This window comes from Lonchura striata, chromosome 15 (genome assembly GCF_050655825.1).
Source record: "Lonchura striata isolate lonStrDom1 chromosome 15, ASM5065582v1, whole genome shotgun sequence".
NCBI lineage: Eukaryota > Metazoa > Chordata > Aves > Passeriformes > Estrildidae > Lonchura > Lonchura striata.
This window is the reverse complement of record NC_140717.1, coordinates 5,392,500-5,411,927: the sequence shown is the minus strand read 5'-3', so window position 1 is coordinate 5,411,927 and position 19,428 is coordinate 5,392,500. Positions and strand designations below refer to the sequence as shown.

Genomic DNA, 19,428 nt, shown 5'->3' with positions numbered 1-19,428 from the left:
TTGCTACATTATGTTACCAGGTTATTTGTGAGCTTAACCTTTATTGAGAATGGCTTAATTACAAATAAAAATATATTTATGTATAAAATCCCTGCATGTAAAATCCCCTTCCTTTGCTATTGACATCCTGACAGAAACAAAGCAACAGAACATTTTCAGAGTGTTTTGATAGACAATTTTGTAATAGGAAACAAAGTTTCAGAAAATGCAGGTGTTCTGGATGCTTGTGCAGTGAGCTGCTTTTTCAGTTGAATTTGTATCATATACTCAGTCTTTCCACTTGGCTTTTGCTTCTTCCTTGTGTTTTCATCTCTCACAGTCATTTTCCATTAGGCAGCTGTATGAGATCCTGTTGTAATAGTGGACCTCTCCTTTTGTCTGCACTAGCTTAGACAGCTTTGTTTATCTTTCACTTTTGTTGAAGCATTTAAACCCTGGGTACTGTCACTGAGCAGTCAGCATTGTTACACCTGTGTGTGCACTTCAGAAAACTAAGCTTGCCCTTAACTTCATGTTTTCTATATGCCCAGGATTCACTTTTGGTAATGGAAACACTAAGATGCTGAATGCCAATTACAAGCCTTTGTTAGAATTGTTTTTACTCAACTAATCAAGCCTGCTCTAAGATAAATCCTGTGTCAGTTGAATGGTATTAAATGAACTACTTACCTGAAAATGCATGGGTTAAGGAGGTACTCTAACAGCCTGTAGCTTCCATACCTGTTAATAATTAACAGAGCTAATACACTCTCTCAAAATCAAACATCACAATTTTGGCCCTGGACATAAAAATTCCCAAATCTGGAGTCTTCTGGTTGCCTACTCTGGAGGAGTTGAGAGGCATTATCTACAACCGGTTTTGTACCTTTCTTCTGGAGGGATTCTGAGGGAGGTGGCACTGATGGACTGGATCTACATCAATCACATCCTACCCATTGCTCATCACTGCCAAAGTGTATTTAAACTTCACCAATTATAAGCAAAATTTGACACACAAAATTTCCTGTCTTGCACTTTTGTTTGGAATTTTTTAAGGGTTACTGCATTTTAGATGTCTGTTACTATTTTCTGCCTTTGTACAAAGGAGCACTCTGGAGTCTACTAAGTACTTAGTCAACACTGGATGCTTTTCAGCTAGTTTACAACTGATAAAAGAAAATGTTTATCTTGGTAAAAAATCTTTCTATGCTGAAAGTAGATTCCTGTTTATTATATCTACAGTTTCAGAACTTGAACAGTTCTTTTCCTAAAACCATGCCAGAGATGTGGGATCTCTGTCTTAAAGTGGAAATTTTCCTAGTTTTATATCAGTGCTGATTTTCCTACTCACTTTCATATAGGCAGGATGGAAGATTGAGACTTACAAGAAAGAAGGATGGCTAAAGCTGAAGTAAGTGGCTTTTTCTTACACTTCAGAGTGCTCCTCAGGTAACAGAGGAAAGGACTATAAATGGGCTGCTACCAATTTCACTTAATGTCTCAATACAGCAACAGCTTAATCCAAATACAGCTGTACTATAACAGCCAGAAAAATCTAAGTTCCTGCCTTTTTACTTGTAGAAGGTATATTTGTATTTCCTCTTTTCTTAATTGATTTTAGCTCTTCTGAGAAGGTCACTGAACGCTAACAGCAAAATTTGGCTCAAACTATGATTTAGTGTTTTAGATACAATGCAGTAGATGCTGTCAGATATTTACACAAAATATATACCATTAGTGTGGATGATAATTTTCTGCATTTGCTTAGTAAGTTTAAATATTCAGAATGTTCGTATTTAGAATGGATTCTGCAGAAACTGGCACATGTGAGTGGCATAACATTCAGAGCTTTTTGCAAAGAGCAGTAAAGACTTCCAAGTGCAAATAAAATCTTTCCACCTAAAGTTTTGGAGCAATATGGAGCTCTGAGCAGTCATCCAAGAGGATTTAGCCAAAAGAGATTGAGTTTGTAGTTCAAGGGAGTAATTATAGTATTGCAGTTGCATAAATGCTAAATGTCTGTGAATTTGGTACATGGGAAGTTTCCTACATTGCAGACAATACTGATGAGCCAGCAAGGCATTTTTTTTGTTATTTAAAAGTGGCTTAAATTAATATTTTTTTCCTTTTATAATATTCTGCTGAACTTCAAATCCATAGATTTTGTATGAAGAGCAGCCCTTCATGCTTTGACAGAGAGAGAAACAGGTATTTTCTATTTTTTTTCTTTGTTTACCTAAACCTATGCAAATATCACCAGGTGTTAAAAGTTCATAAATTTGGTGTTTTTTTCTTTCGTGTTTAATTTGAAAATAAGCTGAAAGTGAACAGGCTCTGGGCCTCTATTTTAGAATGTGCAATTTTGAAAAATAGGAGAAAAAAAAACAGACAGATATTGCAAAATCAGATACACCATCAAGAAAAAAAAGATAAAGACAGCATTGCAACATAGTCCTGTCAATGTCTCTAAAGCCTCCCTTGTTGAAGGTCCCACTGCAGTCCAGGAGTGAGGTGTGTGCAGGGGAGTCCTGAGATGAGCAGCCAGCTGCCCTGCAGGCTGTGCAGGAAGGAGCAGGAGTGTCCTGGGTGGGTGTCAGCTGTCTGTGTAGATGAACAGAATATCTTCATCTGTGCCATAACTTGTCCTGGCTTCCTCAAAGTTGCTGATGCTGGTGCAGCATGTTCCTGGGAAGGAGGAACAAAATGTTACAAAAAATTCAGAAGGATTTGCTGGTGAAAGGTTCTTACATGGGATGTAACAACATCCACAAACCAAACTAGTACAGAGATTACACCCAGCAGCTTATGTTACAGCTTTACTCAAGTAGATTTTTCACCTTAAAGAGCTCACTGAAGTAATGCTGCAGATAGGTACCATATTGGCCCTTCTGCTATATTCTGCACATACACATTTCAGCATCTCTTACTAACCCATCTGAAAGCCAAACAAGCCAATTACTAGAATGACTTATCTGAATTCTTCCAGTAAATCACACCACAAAATGTAGCACTGATCTAATTAACATAGCAAAATTGGGTAGTGATGCTTGAAATGCCTGTGCACTGTGAGGGGAGGTCCAGCTGTGGCTCTGTGTCAGGCTCATTAGTAACGCACTGGCTGAGAATCCATCCAAAAGGGACAGGCTACTCACGGTCAGCATAGGCAGGGTTGTTGTAGTAAATACTCCCTGAGGCTTTGTTGTAGCCACATAACACAATGAAATGGCCCTGGTAGTCAGGGCTCCTGCAGAAGCACTTCTGTCCGATGGGAAGGAAGCAGCAGTATTTGACAGGACTTGAGCAAAGATCACACAGTAGCAGGACTGCATTCACAAGGACAATGGCTACGTGACCCTGGGACAGGTGGTTTTGGATGTCTTGAACCGTTACTGTGCTGCAAGGAAAAAGACACACTTATTGAAAGAGGCTGGTGTAAACAAAGAGCCTGATGGTGGACAGTGCAGCTGGCACTTCATAGATATACTATACATACACTACAGATGCAGTTCTGTTTCACAGGTACTCTGTGCTGGTAAAGCCTGCAGGCTTTGCTACGGACAGAGCCTGACAGAACCTGTAGCATTCGAGGCCTTTTCATTTCGTTGCTGCTGCTGAAGTGCAGAGCAACAGCTCTGGATTCTGCAGTAACACATTCTGAGATGACATGTCAGATGCCCCAGAGAAGAGAATTGAAGGAGCTGTCAACTCATGCAGTAACTTGAGGGACTTCTGTTGCAGGAAAATTTTAAGTTAAGTGTTCTCTTGCTGTTAGAAAAGCTTATCTCTGAAACACCAAATCTTTATCGACTGAGTGGTTAAATATTGTGTAACCACTAACCACATTAAGATGTGCCCAAATCACATAGGACTGTGATTCTCCTGATACTCTTGAGGCTTTATTTCTATAGAGAGTAAGTATTCACCAAACATCACCTATAACCTCATCTGTTAAAAGCTGTCCATCACTGAGGCAGATGGTGTGTTCCACATGGAACTCCACATGGGTGAGAAACTCATCTCTTGGATCTGTTCCACATGTCTGTGCTGTGTGCACCAGCTGACTGAACTCACATGCTTTTTATTTAACCCTTCCCAGTGTCACTTCCACACTCCGATGCCCCAGCCTCAGTACTGCACAGATACACCCTCTGTCCCTGCCTTGATCAAGGCTACAGTCTAAAGACTGCAAAAGCAAGATGGACTGAGTATCCCTTCTGTCCTGTCATGGCTGTAATTAAAGTGAAGGTGACTCCACACAAGTTAGAAAGGACACTTACTTCTTCTAAATACAAGTTACCCAAATGCTATTGTGGCTGCCCCATATCCTCTCTTCTTTGCTTACCCCTAATAATTTACCCCACTTCAACAACAGGAATCCAAATCCAGCTTCCCTACAAAAAGGGATGCAGCTCAAGTTGGATGCTTCGTCATTTCCCAATAGAATTTCACTGCTGATTATGAAAATTCTGCAGTTTTTCAATTTTTTCTGGGTTTGCATTCTTTCATGGAGTTCCTTATTTCATGGTCTCCTTGGCAAAAGCTCCTATGCTAACTTGTACTTTGCATGTTTGTCTGGGAACAGAGATCTATAATGCTTGCATAGCTCTGGGAACAATGAGTTCTGTACCCACACAGCATTCTTCTTAATTCCAACAATGGCCAATTAGAGTGCTGTAGGCACTCCCTACTGCCTAAGTGTAATGGAAAACCAAATTCAAAACACAGTCATCTCCTATCAGCATTTTCATATCACTTATTTTGCATCATGACTAATTTTTCTTCAAACTTCATTATTAGCTCTTGATGTGCATGAGACAGAAGAGAAAGACACTCAGTAAAAAAAGGCTTAGGGCTTGATTTCAATCTCTTTCAGCAGTTTAGCTTGTGCCTCCAAAAAAAGCATGGGCCCACAGAATCTCCAAAGAGAAAGAGTATACAGCTTACCATTTCTCCACCAGCACCTTGCAGTCTTTGGCTTGTGCAAAGAGCTGATTCACTCGATTCTCTTCTGTGTCAAAGTGCTTCCTGTAAAATGACTGTGGAAATAACAAAAGTTCTGAACTGGAATGGTGTTTACCTTGGGTAATCCACCACTTAGAGTCTGCTAGCAAGGGCCTGCATAAGTTGGAGCTCTGGCTATGGGATAAAAGATCTCTCCCTTAGTTCACTGGAAACAGGACAAGGATTTCTGCTCTGAATTACAAATCAAATTTGCTCCTGGTCAGTTACTGTTGCAGTTTCTATCCAGTGGCTGTTCAGCTGCCTACATAAGAGAAGCCTGTTTGGCTTCCCAGGGGAAACTGGGCAGGAGCTTGCATTAAAGTCACTGCTGCTGCAGGCCCTCCTTGGCCCCTTGTTGGCAGTCCTGGAGAGGCCAAGCTCTCAGTGATGGGAGGCTGAGTTCCCCTCTCACCTCTAGAGGTGGATCTTCCAGGTCAAGGCTGAGGCACGGTGATGGGGAAAATGTGGAAGCTATACACTGCTGCTGCCCAGGCTGTACCTGTGCTGTAGATAAATACAGGGCTTCAGTCTCCAAGGCTGTCAAATAGGCTGGAACCTTTCATGAACACTACATGTAAACTTTTTAAAAATTCAAAAGATGGAATCAATACAGGATCGTATTGCCTTTGGAACAGATCTGTGCCAGTTTTGGCAGTAGGTCAAATTAACTGTGGTTGACTGTCAGTAACACACCAGAGCTTTTACAGCATGACACTCAAGGTTTTTAAAGCTGCCTGCTCTCCCCCTGTAGATGAGAATACTGACCTGATTTTTGTAGCCCTTGTCCACTCCGAGTGTCTGGGTGCAAAATTTATGCTTAACTCCGAAGTGCCGCATTAGGTAGGCCAGGTCAATAGTCCAGATACTCTTTGTTAACTGGAGTTCCTGGATGGCTTTCTGAAACTCATCATTGTCCAAATGATTCAGGTACCTATAGCGTCAAGAAAGGCAGGGGAAGAGAAGCACAGATCTTAGAAGAAGCAAAATGTGTGCTGTAGCCCAAGCCTCTACATCACAGCACATAAAAACTGAAACAACAGGCTTGGCTAAGAAGTAACAAACAAAAAAAAAAGCCCCAAAAACAAACCAACCCACAAAGGAGACAGAAATTTAAGGGAAGGGAATAGGGAATATTTAACCAGATTTATTGCTGACTTTTTAAAATTGGAAATGTGTGGTGCCTTGACTGTTTTAGAGTGCTAGAAGTGTACAGGTGCTGTACCAGAGTCAAGCTGGTATAGAACTCTGTCCTGAAGGGTTTACAGTGTAATGTATAAGTGTATTAGAGCCAACAGAGAAAGAAGAGTTAAAGACTAAAACTTCCTTCACACAATAGATGGATTTTAAAAGGAGGAGCCATAAAGGAACTCAGTAAATATTCAAAGTAAACTTGTCTTAGGCACTGATGACACAAAAGGAAGAAAGTGGGAGATGGAAGTCAGGAGGAAGCTTGGCACAGGTTGCAAAGGGGCAGGCAAGGTAGTTACAGGGAGTTCTGAAAGTAAGAAAACAAATAGAAGTAAATGATAAAAAATAAAAAGCAACTGGAACTGAGGATGCAGGGCAAACAAGGTCATATCAGCAGGGTAAGAAGATTAATCTTGGAAGCTGAGTTTTGGGCAGACTGGAGTGGCAAAGAGGTAAAGGGAATAGAGGTTACAGTAGTCAAGATGGGAAATTACCAGCACACGGACTAACGTCTTGGCAGAAGGGATGGAGAGAAATGAAAATCTTCTGCTTCATATCTACTAAGTGGACATCTAAATAGGTATTTCTCCTGCACCTAAGCTCATGTTCCTCTGTGGAAGGAAAGAGGAGTTCAGCAGGACAGCTACTAGTTCAAAAACTGGTAAAAACAAAAATAAACAAAAAACCCCCAGAGGGCAACACAATTTTGAAGCTGAAACTACTCCTGGAACACAAACACTCATCCCACAGGCTGGGGCTCAGCAGGACAGAGGTAGCACAGGTACAGCACACACTCATAAACTGAGATACACCTACCCATCACTTGAAAATACAAAAAGGAATCGGATGAGTCACAGCTAACTATGGGTTCTGAATTGTAACAACAGAAAAGAGGCAAGACTTTCTATGTGCTTGTGCATGCCAGCCTGCAAAGTTCATAGAGCTGATTAGGTATTCTGCATCTGTGTAATTAGTCAATTATTCAAAGGAGTCCAAAGTTCACTTCAGTTTATGTTTTCCCTTGCTCCTGCTGGAGAGCTGGGCCAGGCCCAAGCAGCTGTCATTGTCCAAGGGTACCTCAAAAACTGTTGCTCTCCTAAGACTGAACTCATGGCTGCTTCAAACACACCTCTTCTCCCTGGGATGTTTCCTGCTACCCCTCCCCATGGAATGGGATTTCCCACTGTAAGAGAGCCACTTACTGAAGCACCATCCTGGAGCAGGCCAGCCCACAGTCCCAGTGGTACAGCTGCTGAATCACTGGCACTTTCAGCTGGATGCAGTCAACTGTGTGAGCAGAACACAAACAATGTCAATCCATACAGGAATGTTTTTCCATGCCATGAAGTCAGCCTGTTCTCAGCACTACAATCATGGAAACTTAGGAATGTGGTTTTGTCTGACTGGCAGGTGGATTTTTTTCTTCCTTAGGGGAACATACAGTTAGTATTTCTGTACAGGTAAGCATTTGGTTTAATCTCATACTCCTTCATTGTTCCATACCTAGGTCACTGGCTTTCCACCCCCTTTTCCCTTGGAAGTTTCTTTTTTCTTTTTTGTGAGGTGATGTACCCACCACCCCTCAACTGAAGCGGTGTCTTCTCCTGGATAACAGCAGGTAAGACACAGGTCTTTTCTGTCTGATTGTACTTCTGTGCCACAAGAGGAGTTAAACCACACTGGGAGAAAACACACCAAGATCTCTGGGCAGGAATCTCTTAGAAGCCCCACAGATTTAAACCTTTTCTATAGATGTCTTTTTTCTCAGGGATGGTAATTTACAGAATTTAAACAAAACTCACAAGTGGTACCAGTTGTGTTAATTCCATCAAAACCTCAGTAGAGAGGGAAAATTAATAAACTCTGCCAAAAAGTCCCAAAACACAAGCTCCATCCTCTGCCTCAAGTTTTTTCTTTTTACGGAGCTGGCAATGTGGTGGTTTCAGTTTCACCACTAGCAGGACTTGAACAGTTGTATCTGTCATTGCTACTTCAGCATTGATCAAAACAAGTTAATCACAAAGAGCTTTCCTCAATAACCTTTGATCTAGAAAAGGCCTTCGAGAAGCTTGGTTAACAAGGTCCTCTAGATTTTATGATGGGAATAAAAATGCATTTGATATCACGTGGATTTGTTTAGTTTTGGGGTAATATTATTTATAGAACTTTTTAGATAACGTTGTTATATTTTTCCTAGTTGTGCCCCTGTTTAATCATGACTTTAAAGAACAGCATACCAATTGATATATTCAGTCTTTTAAATTCATCTAGCTTAAGGTGTTCTCAAGTATCGTAACAAAAAAAAAAAAAAACAAAAAAAAAGAAAAGAAAACCAATTCCCATTTGTCTTCAAACCAGGACTTCTCAACTATTTTATCATAATTTCTTCTTAGTATGTTATGAATCTGTCCCCTTTTTGTAAACAGCCAGGGCCTCTACCAAGTCCCACATTAACCAAGGGCTACGTGTTTTCTACGTGAAAGCTTCAGAGAGCGATAACAAGTTTTCCTGGCCGTCCAGTTTCCAGTCACCTGTTTCCCAGCACACCTAGAGCTCTTTGGCGATGGCTCGCTGCCGTCCCGACACGGGAGACCGGCCCGTCTATGCCCTGCCTGCGAACCACCCTGCGAACCCCTCTGCGCTTGGCCGGCTCCCCGCCGCCACCACCTTACCGACGGAGCCGGTAACTGCGCACGGCTGCTGCGGGCAGCGCGGCTCGGCGGGGCCCGCACCCGCCGCCCGCCGGGCGCTGTCCCCGGCCCGTTCCGCGGGCGGACTCCGCCTCCCGCCGCCCCCTGCCCGCGGAGGCCCCGCCGGCCCGAGCGGGGCTGGGCGGCCCGCACTGACCTGGCGGCGGCTCGCCGGCCTCCCGGGGGCTCTTCATGGCGGTGGCGGCACCCGCCGCCCGTTCACTGCCGGCCCCGCCGAGCCGGCGGCGCGGCCCCGGGGCCCGGCGCTGGCTCCTCCCGGAGGCGGGGGCTGAGGGGGGCCGGGCCCCGGGGCGCTCGCCCCGCGCCGTGGCGGCGAGGAGGGCGGCGGGGCGTGCGGGCGGGCGGGGGCATGACACGGCGGGCGAGGGGCGCGCAGCCCTGCCGCGGAGCGGGGGCGCGGCGGGGCTGCCGGGCCGGCCCCGGGCGGCAGCGGACGGGCCGCGCCGCCCCCAGCGCCGCGTTCCGGTTCCGGCGCGCGGAGCAGGCCGGGAGGCGGCGGAGGCCATTAGCGGAGCGGCGCGGGCGGTGAGTGCGGCGCGGCGGCCTCGGCTCCCCGCGGGGCTCCGTGGCTCCCTGGGCTGGCTGTGGGGAGGCGCCCGAGCGGAGCAGCCCCGGAGGGGCCGGCCGGAGCGGGAGGGCTGGGGGGCCCCGTGCTTGGCGCCGCGCCCCCAGCGCGGCCGTACCGCTGTGGGGTCCGCCTGGGGCTCTTCCCTTGGAGGTACGAGTGGTTTGTGTTGTGGTCCCTAAAAGTGAATTTCCCAGAAGAGACCTGGAAAAGACTGGCTGGTGATGTTTAGAGTCTTGATGGGCACGTCTCTAGAGGAGTGTTACTGGTGCATAGTCAAAACGCATGTTGTGTTATAAATGTGAGAAAAATCGGTGCTTTACACTAATGGAAGGGATGATGGATTGTGTAATTGGACCTTATTCGACATCTTTCTTTGTAATAAAGCTTTTGATTTCCTTGTGCCTCAGGTGTAGAGCCACAGCACTGCAGCCATGTCGATTGGAGTGCCCATCAAGGTCCTGCACGAGGCCGAGGGCCACATCGTGACCTGTGAGACCAATACAGGAGAAGTTTATCGAGGCAAACTTATCGAAGCTGAGGACAACATGAATTGTCAGGTATCTTTTGTTTCACAAGGATGGAGGGAAGGTTGGCTTATCTGGGCCTCAGAAGGCTCAAAACTTGATCAAAAGACTGTTGCTTTTAGTTCTGGGATTAAAAAAAAACTGTACTGGTGCTGTTTTTTACCGTGTTGAAGTGGATTCATCATTACAGAATGCTTCAAAGAGGCCAGAGCTTATTTCCAATTTCAAAGTAGGATTGGGCATCCCAGTCAGTAGGATCAGAGATTTTAAGAGTCTGTCCTGTGAACAGTGTTTTTCCAGAATTCTTTGCTTAAAGCCACTGAGTGTAAGAATAAAAAAACCCCTTGATTTAAGAAACTAAAGCTTATTTAATGCACATTACTATAGTCGTTCCAAGAGGGCCTAACTTTGATTTCAGGCAAGTGATCATTGACATTAGAATGCTTTCCCAATTGTTAGTACTAGAATAGCTTTATTAAAACTATTTGCATATAAGAAAACAAAAATGATAGATACTGATAAAGCTAATTTGTAAACTGGTGAGAAAGCAAAAGTCCTGGGCAGCAGGCATGGGGTGTGTTTAAATGGTCGTGATGCCTTGTGTCACAGGTGAGGCCTGTCTGAGCATTGACTGATTTTTTACCTTGCAGATGTCCAACATAACAGTGACATACAGAGATGGACGGGTGGCACAGCTCGAGCAGGTGTACATCAGGGGCAGCAAGATACGGTTTCTCATCTTACCAGATATGTTGAAGAATGCTCCTATGCTAAAGAGCATGAAGAATAAAAACCAGGGCTCTGGAGCTGGGCGAGGGAAAGCAGCCATTCTCAAAGCTCAAGGTACGTACAGTTTGTTCATGATCCCTCCCCCTGTTTTTCTGTAGAACTGGAAGACTCATCTCTGTCTCTGAGGAGATTAAGCAGTAAGAAGTGAAAAGCTTGCTGGTTCATACAGTGTTTTTCTGTATATTTTATCTTACAGTGAGAGTCAAGACTCAAATTGTCCCAATTACCTGAATGTGATGTGATGAATATTGATGCTACAGTAATTTAGAGGTAGTGAGTGGCCTTATTAAACAGAGCCTTTCTGTTAAATTTAAGAGTTCTGTTTTCCTGCAGCTTTGGCCACCAGCTGTTTGAAATGCTTAGGGAAGGATTCAGGTGTTCTTGTTGAGCTGTTGTAGGAAAACAGCTTTAGTTACAAAGATGGTACTTGAGCTGCTGGGAAGCTGTAATTATTACCTTTTCTGTAGTTCACTCTCATTTGTGCCTTTCTCAGGGGATCAGTCTAGTTGTTAGGTAGTTGAGTAGCAGTCACAAAGTCCCTGGTTAGCATGCAGTAACGTTTATGTGGGGGAGTAACTTACTGCATGTTGCAAAACCTTGCAAGAGTGTGGGGTTTCAAATCTCTGGGGTGACACAGATTTGTGTGTCAGAAGGAACATGAGATGTCTGAATATCACCTGCAGTTGTCCTGAGGAGCCAGACTGTGGGACCATTAGGTTATGGTTCTTATCACAGAATGCTTTGTGCTCTTCACATCACTTTCTGAGCATTTCCTTGCTTCTGAGTAGGAGACCTTGAGTTCTGTTGATATTTTGCTTGTCAGTTGTTGAGATAAATGTGCAGGTATGTCAAATTCATGTCATCCCTGATGTTTTCTTTCTTCAGTGGCTGCAAGAGGAAGAGGCCGTGGTATGGGCCGTGGCAACATCTTCCAGAAGCGAAGATAATTTTGGTCTCGGCCGAATTGCTTTTTGTATTTGGGGTGTTAACTTGACTATGTGTGCACGTTAGTATCAGCTTTGTTTAATAAATGTTTCTGACAAAAACTTGTCTGCTCTTACCTGACAGGACAATTCTTGGACAAATACACTGTAGGTTGGTTTCAAACTCAAGCCAGCTTTGGAAAATAGTGGACTTTATTATATCTAGTTTTGACCACTTTATGTGATGCATTGATTTCTGAAGATCATTATGTTTCCTTTTTCTTGTTTAGTCCTGCTGTCATTTATTCTCTGAAGAATTAGAAGGCATTCTTAATGAAGAATTTTGGGTCATACATTATAAAGTCTTACTAGCAGCTGCATTTATGGAAAATACAGCAAAACAGAGGCTGCTTCCTGAGAAGCAGAGCACTGTGTCCTTTAGCTTTATATAGGCCTACAGTAGATAGAGGTTTATCTTCAAATCTCTATATTGTATTTGTATTCTTGCATTTTTTATCTTTCTCTTTGGATATAGGGAGAATTTTTCATTAGGAACACACAACTTTGATAGCCTGAATCTATATTTGCAGTGAAAAAATCTGTTCTGACTTTCTTAGTTTTTCCCTGTGTCTGGGAAAAGATGACAGAACATAAAACCGCCATTTCCCAGGATGAAATGCTTTGTCAATTTGAAAGGCAGTGCAGGTGTGTGAGGAAAGTTTTATAAATAGCTGTCCATTAAATTCAGTCCAAATGGTGATGTTTTGAACAAAACTCACTGTCAACTTCAGCTTTTGATCTTATCTATAGACAGTTGTGTATAGATTGGCTGATCTGCAGGAAGCCAAATGTAGTTGAAACTTCATGAAAGTGTAGCATGGTGTTTTTACTGACTTAAATGGTTGAATTGTTTCAATGTAACCCTTGTGTACCTAATCACTTACTTGCATACGGTCAGTTACAGTCTGTACACACATGAAAGAGCTGCTCTTGCTTTCCTGCTCAGATGCTGTGAATACTCCTGTGTGCAGACAGGAAAGTTGAACTAATGTATTAACTTGTTGAATTGTGTGTAAATAAAGCTGTATTTGGTCTCACATCACTAGGGAAAGCCCTGCTGCATGTTCTTCTGGGTGTTAGTGATCCTAAATGTTTGTAATGGAAACCTCCTTAGAATGTGTATAAGGGATACTTGAACTTAACTATAAAAGCATTCTAGAGTCATCTTACACTCCTCATGAGGAATGTGTCCAAAAGATGGCAGTCCTCACAAACAGGGACCATTTCCACTGATGGTGACTGGCTCACCTCTTTTAAAAAGTCCCTGTTCTTGAGCAATGCCAAGCTGCTGTTTCTCTCAGGAGCTGTGGATGTGGTATTCAGCAGCACTGAGGGTGGGGGGCAACCATGAATTTTGGAGAGGAGCAGTAACCCTGCTGAGGTTTGATGGAACAAACTGGATCTGCTTTAAGAAGTTTGGAGTAACTGCTCTAATGCGTATCAGCTTTGCAGAACATACTGGATTTTGCATAAACAAAAAGCTTTGCACTTTGGCTTCAGGTTGAGGCTGAGTCTAGGATGAACTCTTCAGAAAGATTCTATGAGTTTAGGGTTTAAAACCTTGAAGTTTCACGCTTGTCTTCAGCCAAGACAAACATCACTTGGCAATTTCTGACTGGAGTAACTGGAATGCTAGTTTATTATAGGCTGCTTTCCAGAGCCTTCCTGTGATACTTGTATACTTACAGTGTGATAAATCAAAATTTCCTTCCCACAGACAAGGTTTCTCCACTAGATGGCTCTGCTGGGAAGAGAATGAAGCTCAAGAAACCAGAACCCTCTGGAAAAGAAAAATGCAAGAAATGTAACTTTGCTATAAAGTCTATAAACTCAAGGGCTATTATAAACTACCATGAAAATACTCACCTTATTTTCTTTCTCCTTCAGTGTTCCCAGAGTGCTGGCTTCCCACATGGCTGGGTTATTCCAGCAGCTGATTGATGCTGTGTTTCCCCAGTACATGGCTAGTTGGGCAAATGCACTTACATAATGCAGATTCCTCAGGTCAGTAACTTAAGCAATCTATTTCCATGGAATGACAGGTACTAAGGAGAGATGCAGCTGTTTATAACATCTGCAGTTACTTGTCACTTTGTTTTTTATCACAGATTGCAGCATTTCTTGTAATTCTTTGCCATCATACTGTGTTGGGCTTAAAAATCTCATGCTCTTCAGTGGGTTCAGGGCTCTACATAGTTTCCTGCTTTTGACAGAGAGAGACAAGCACTGGCCTAAAGCCTTGTTCCAAACTTGCCCCTTTGATAACACCAGTGTAGGTGTCTTTGAAATACTCATGGGACAGAGAATCTGTACTCTAGGTGTCCAAAATGATGTGTGGAGAGGTGCAAGTGGAAATTCACCTAGTTTTCCAGGGTCAAAACCACACTTGTGCTCTTGTATGAAAACAAGGCATAACATCAGAGAAAAGTTAGAGTATTACTTGAAAAAAATTGCTTTGCATAGAACTTTAGGATCTTTCACTGACCAGGTGCTTTCATCCCATGCACGTGCAGTTCTCCACTCTATTAGGTGTGTCTAACTTATATTTGATCCTAAAATTGTACTTTAGTTCATTTTTCAGTGCTCTTCAGAAAACCTCTTCTAGAAGGACAGAATGGAGCAGGACATGTGAATTTCTGGTGCTGGTAATCAGGATAACTGTCCAGCCTGTATCTCTTTGCTACTTGAGCTTTACAGTGAGCTTTCCTGTAAAATAGATGTGTCCTATTTCTTTTGCCAGTAAAATGTAAGTAAGGGTGGGAGACATGTCCCAGTGGAGCAATGGTTTGGTAAGGTAGCAATGGATGGAATTCTGAGGTCTACCAGAAAGTGTCAGTGATTCAGTAGTTTTTCTCAGGCAAGGGTCAAAAGTGGGGAAAGAGTTCTCCCAGGAATCTTTGTTGTTCCCATCCTGACAGAAACAAAACTTTAGATCTGGACTTGCACTTATTGCAGCCAAACTGATTTCAGACAGACCTGGTCTTCTTCCTCTAACATTAGATAAGACTTTAACTTTACAGGACCTTCCTGCCTTCAGTGATTCTTTGGAAGGAAATACAGATATACCACATTAACAGCATGGTCATGGAACAGCCTTGAGGAAGTGCTGATGGGTCAGTGTGTGCAGATCACTTTGCAAGTGAGAGGAGACTTCACCTGCTCATGCCTGCAGACAGGAGAGCTGCCAGATGACTGCTGTGTGCTGGTGCCTGAAGTAGCCAAAGCACTGCCTGTCTGCAAGTATTTTCCAGGTCAAGCTGTGTTTTGACTGCTCCAGGTGTCCTATTGTTGCCTAAACCTGTAAGGAGAGCTCTTGACAGAGTCAAGAGTGTTTTAGAGGTGGTGAATAAGAGTGTGCCACCCTTCCCTGCTCATGGTAACTGTTCCTCAAAGACCAGAGTGTGGGATTATTTAAATCATTTTGGAGGCAAACATTAGTGTGCAGTATGAATAGTAGGTTTGGGGTAGGTTTATGCCACTTAATTCAGACGTTTAATGAGAAAAGTATTTGGGGTTTGTGTGTGACTTGCTTGTTCTCCTGCAGACAGGAGAGCTGCCAGATGACTGCTGTGTGCTGGTGCCTGAAGTAGCCAAAGCACTGCCTGTCTGCAAGTATTTTCCAGGTCAAGCTGTGTTTTGACTGCTCCAGGTGTCCTATTGTTGCCTAAACCTGTAAGGAGAGCTCTTGACAGAGTCAAGAGTGTTTTAGAGGTGGTGAATAAGAGTGTGCCACCCTTCCCTGCTCATGGTAACTGTTCCTCAAAGACCAGAGTGTGGGATTATTTAAATCATTTTGGAGGCAAACATTAGTGTGCAGTATGAATGGTAGGTTTGGGGTAGGTTTATGCCACTTAATTCAGACGTTTAATGAGAAAAGTATTTGGGGTTTGTGTGTGACTTGCTTGTTCCTAGTAGACAGGCTATTATTCCTGGCACAGGACCAGTCATTGCATAAGCAAGTATTGTGCAGCCTTCTGCTGCTCAGCAGAGACTATCAGAGTCTATGAAAAGTGGAGATTTTCCAGCGTTGTTAATTCAGGGGAGAATGCTGAAGCCCTGGCAAAGAAACAGATTGTATCCAGAAGATGTGTAGTTATGCTGGGAGAAATTAAAAGAATTGCAGAAAAACACTATCATTGTTCTTTTGTTTGGTGAACTGCTTGCAGTGAGCATTTAATTTGTTCTTAATTTTCCCTTGCCTGGGGACTTCAAATCTGTGTGATTGGGGGTATGCCCTAATTCCAGCTCACTGGAGAAATGCTGGTACATCTAATTCAGAGGAAACTACTTGTGAGGCAAAACTTCTTACATTTTGTCCCTTGGTGCCTAAAATGTTAATAGGGAGTGGAGCCCACAGGCTCAGAGAGGTTTTGGAGCACTGCATCTGATGGCCTTCAGCAGACATGCAGTGAAGCTATTGTCTATTGTGACAATGCACAGACCCATGTGATGACATTTTGGAATTCTTATTGATATCTTTACACTCCTTAAGAGCTCAAGTAAACTGTAGGGTGATAAGGGTTTTTCCCCTGACACCATACCCAGAACTGGCATGTGGAGATTTTTACTTTTCTCTAACAAAGAAGTGTTGTTGTTTGTTGCTTCATGATCAAATGAGCTCCTTTCTTTCTCATGTCTCTGAAACAGCTCCACAACAAGCCTGTTTTTGCAAAGCTCAGCCAAAAGTCAGTGTTGTTCTCCTTGAAGAGCACGATATCAAAGGGTACATCAGATGCATCCTCAGAACCAGACAGGAATGTGTCATTTGCCTGCAGTCTTGTTCACCTCTTGCTTGTGAAGGCAGTTAGGATGTAGCAGCAGAAGTGCTGTGGTTTGGGGAGAGGAGTGGCTGCACTTAGAGCAAATGTTGCATCTTCCTTTTCTCTTGGTGCTTATTAGCATTGGCTTTGTTTTGTCTTTTCACTGCAACCTTTCTTTTTTCTTTTCCAGTTAATGATCCAAATTTGACATGGAGAAAGTGAATTAAACTCTAGGGAACTCATTAGAGGCTTCTCTTGTCAGAATTGGACTCCAAATACATGAAGTCTAATCCTAAACCTAGGCAGAGATTTATACCATGGGACATGCTGAAGCTTCTAGCTGGAGGCTATTGAGAAAGTCCATGTAGAAGGTCTTACTTCATCTCCATGGCCTCATTTGAGCCTGGCTTTTACTGGCCCTGCAGCCCCTGGCTCAGCTGGATACCTTGGGAAGGAGCTCTGGGGGTGCATCCTGCTGTCCTGCTTTTGAGAGCCAAGTGTTCACAGCTCCAGAGCACCTGGTCCTATGCTAGCAGGAGCTTTGGGGGCTGCCAGTGACGCTGTAAAACACTGGGATTCATACTGGAGCTGAGGGATGGGCCAGTCCAGGGCTGACACCCAGGCAAGGGAACCTGGAAACACTCTGGGCTGTTGTCTCTGAGTATCTGGTTACACATCAAACTTCTTCCTTTGGCCTCCACTTTTCCCTCTTTCTGCTACAGTTTCTGAAAAACTAAAACCCCAAAGAACCATTGGTAAAATGAGTGGATGGGTTGTGACTTGCTCAGTTTTTCAGTTGCAGCAGAGTTCAGACAAAGGTGCACACATCAAACTGTTGGCTCTGCAAACCAAAAGATTTCAGGGGATCAAGAACAAAGCTCTGCTCAGAAGTCTGACATTGAAACCCAAAAGCAGCTGCCTCTGCTAGTCTGGGAAAGGGCCTTTTTCCCATACTTTGTGCCCTGTTTTTGTTGTTGAGACACCATGTGTTTCAGGGGAATTGCACAAGCTGAGTAAAGCCCCCGTCATTTTTGATAGCTTTTCAAATGCTTCCCATCATTGTGTCCAACGTAGGGCAGATTGACCCAAAAATTGACTGGGAGGAGTAACCCTCCCAGAGGCTGAGGAACTGGCTGGTCAGAAAGCAGGAAAGTACCTCTCTACCACCTTTGTCACACACCCTGCATGCAAGCAGAATGAACCTGATGCTACTGAGGAAGGAAATGTCAGTGCCATTGTGGCTCACTTGCTTTTGAGACCCGTTTGGATGCAGCAGGGGGAGTGCTGGGCTTTGGGGAAAGGAATAAATGGAATAAAAGTTGACTTTCCTCTGATCTCTTCTGCTGAAGAAGAGTTTCTGTGTGGTTAGTGTTTAGTGGCTGTTCTGCTTTTGAATCATCATCACTGAACTGGGATCCTGTCTGATCTGAGAGGAGCAGCAGAGGGTCATAGTCAAGTACTTGGTGTCTCAAAGTGGATCAAGGTGCAGTCATGGCCTTCTGGAGCACTGGCCTCGGCTGCCAGTGTTCCAGCCTGTTCTGTTTTGTGACCTGCCCTTGGCAGCCTTGAACCAGCTACTGCATCTATTCTGAGAGCACCTGCTTAAGGCTGCTAAACTGCAAAACAGGTCCTCTTACCTATGGATAATGTCCCCAGCTGGGGTGGCTGGGGACATTATCCTGCTTTTTCAAGCAGGCACTGCCTGGTAGGAGTTTGTATTGAGGCACTTTGCCTCTTCAAAGCTTTGAATCATGTCTTCTGGTAGGGAGCAGAGCAATCTCTAAAGGCAATGTTTAATCTTCTCTTGTTTGTTTTCTTAAGATGAAACAATTTATATTTTTGACATCTTTGTCAGCAGCTGTCCACTAAGGAGCTTGTCAGCCTGCTCCAAACAGTGCAAACTCCTTTATCTTCCTAGTGCTTGTGATGAGGAATGAATTATAAGTTGAGAAAAGAGCCTTAGCAGCACAAAAGAAAAGGGCCTTGACAGGTTTTGAAGTGTGTGAAATAAAAAATAGATTAGACAAGCCTGTGCTTCCAGCTGCTTTTGCATCCTTACCTCAACAAAATAATTACCACTTATTTAGACAGAGTCACTGAAGTGAGGGAGGCTTTTGCTGAACTCAGTGCTCAGCACATTGCTACCTGGAGCATGCCAAGATGCCTACCTGGGTTTTGTGGTTAGAAGCTGAGGTAAAATACAGGATGGAGTTGCAAAGAAGGTGTTGTCTTCCTAGGCAGGGAGAGAACAAGTGCTTTTCTGATGGAATAACTGTTCCTTCTTCCCTCCCAGGCACCACTGGCCTCATTAGCTGTGGTGTTGCTCAGTATCTCCACATGTGTGGCTGGGCTTTGCAGGCTGGTGCTGCTGGAGCTCTCTGCTGCTTCCTGAGCCCTGTGGAGCCCCTGCTGACACCAGCATCTTCAAGGGGATGCTTTACACCAGGTGACCTCTCCTTCCAGCACAATGCTGCTGAAAGGTGTGCTTAAATGTCTCACTGAGAGCTTCAGTGAGACTGAGCACCTGCTGGGGGTGGGGAAGGGGCTGTGGTACCATCTGTGCAGTTGCAGCTTCAGCTTCCTCCCTGCTACATGCCACAGGTCCCATCCCAGGCTGGCCATCTGCAGCCTGCGTGGAGAGGGAGGCTGGCAACCTGAAAATGGTGGAGAGAGAGTCTGGTGTCTGAGTCTTGATACTGAGTGCTGCTCTAAATACCTGAGATTACAGCAAGTGCCTCCTGAGGAGAGTATTCAGTCCTGTGGTGTTACCTGACAGGAGACAGGCTCACTGCAGGGCAGGTGTCCCCTGATTTAGCATCATAACTAAGCTGGTCCCTCTGGCTATGTGTGAAGAGACCTGAATTAGCAGCTCATCCCTTTAACACCCTTTGGGAGCCCTGAGCCTTCTCATTCAGTGCAAGGAAA

At 44.1% G+C, this 19,428-nt stretch overlaps 2 protein-coding genes across 4 annotated transcripts; one reads left to right on the top strand and one right to left on the bottom strand.

The window, feature by feature from the left end:
* Nucleotides 1–8: 8 nt before the first annotated feature.
* On the bottom strand, nt 9–9,164 carry GUCD1 (guanylyl cyclase domain containing 1). Of its 2 annotated transcripts, none has more exons than XM_021549812.3 (6): nt 9,016–9,164; nt 7,371–7,455; nt 5,746–5,911; nt 4,924–5,015; nt 3,132–3,373; nt 9–2,664 (listed from the first exon to the last, which is right to left on the bottom strand). In XM_021549812.3, the coding sequence occupies exons 1-6, from the start codon at nt 9,050–9,052 to the stop codon at nt 2,573–2,575; spliced, it is 714 nt and encodes a 237-aa protein (XP_021405487.1). In that variant the 5' UTR covers nt 9,053–9,164; the 3' UTR covers nt 9–2,572. The 2 variants fall into 2 exon arrangements, with proteins under 2 accessions (XP_021405487.1, XP_085448762.1); XM_085592636.1 differs by lacking the exon at nt 9,016–9,164 and adding an exon at nt 8,700–8,724.
* A 192-nt stretch (nt 9,165–9,356) lies between these two features.
* On the top strand, nt 9,357–12,785 carry SNRPD3 (small nuclear ribonucleoprotein D3 polypeptide). Of its 2 annotated transcripts, none has more exons than XM_021549874.3 (4): nt 9,357–9,404; nt 9,855–10,004; nt 10,622–10,814; nt 11,646–12,785. In XM_021549874.3, exons 2-4 carry the CDS (start codon nt 9,879–9,881, stop codon nt 11,705–11,707), a joined length of 381 nt encoding a protein of 126 aa, XP_021405549.1. In that variant the 5' UTR covers nt 9,357–9,404; nt 9,855–9,878; the 3' UTR covers nt 11,708–12,785. The 2 variants fall into 2 exon arrangements, with proteins under 2 accessions (XP_021405549.1, XP_085448764.1); XM_085592638.1 differs by having other exon boundaries at nt 9,357–9,597.
* Nucleotides 12,786–19,428: the final 6,643 nt, after the last annotated feature.

Bases quoted from the DNA above. Each gene is read 5' to 3' on its own strand.
- GUCD1 (XM_021549812.3), bottom strand. From the start codon at position 9,052: ATGAAGAGCCCCCGGGAGGCCGGCGAGCCGCCGCCAG. The intron at 5,912-7,370 runs GTAAGTGGCTCT...TTGACGCTATAG, and splicing joins TGCTCCAGGATGGTGCTTCA to GTACCTGAATCATTTGGACA. The intron at 5,016-5,745 runs GTCAGTATTCTC...TTATTTCCACAG, and splicing joins ACAAGGGCTACAAAAATCAG to TCATTTTACAGGAAGCACTT.
- SNRPD3 (XM_021549874.3), top strand. From the start codon at position 9,879: ATGTCGATTGGAGTGCCCATCAAGGTCCTGCACGAGGCCGAGGGCCAC. The intron at 10,005-10,621 runs GTATCTTTTGTT...TTTACCTTGCAG, and splicing joins AGGACAACATGAATTGTCAG to ATGTCCAACATAACAGTGAC. The intron at 10,815-11,645 runs GTACGTACAGTT...TTCTTTCTTCAG, and splicing joins AGCCATTCTCAAAGCTCAAG to TGGCTGCAAGAGGAAGAGGC.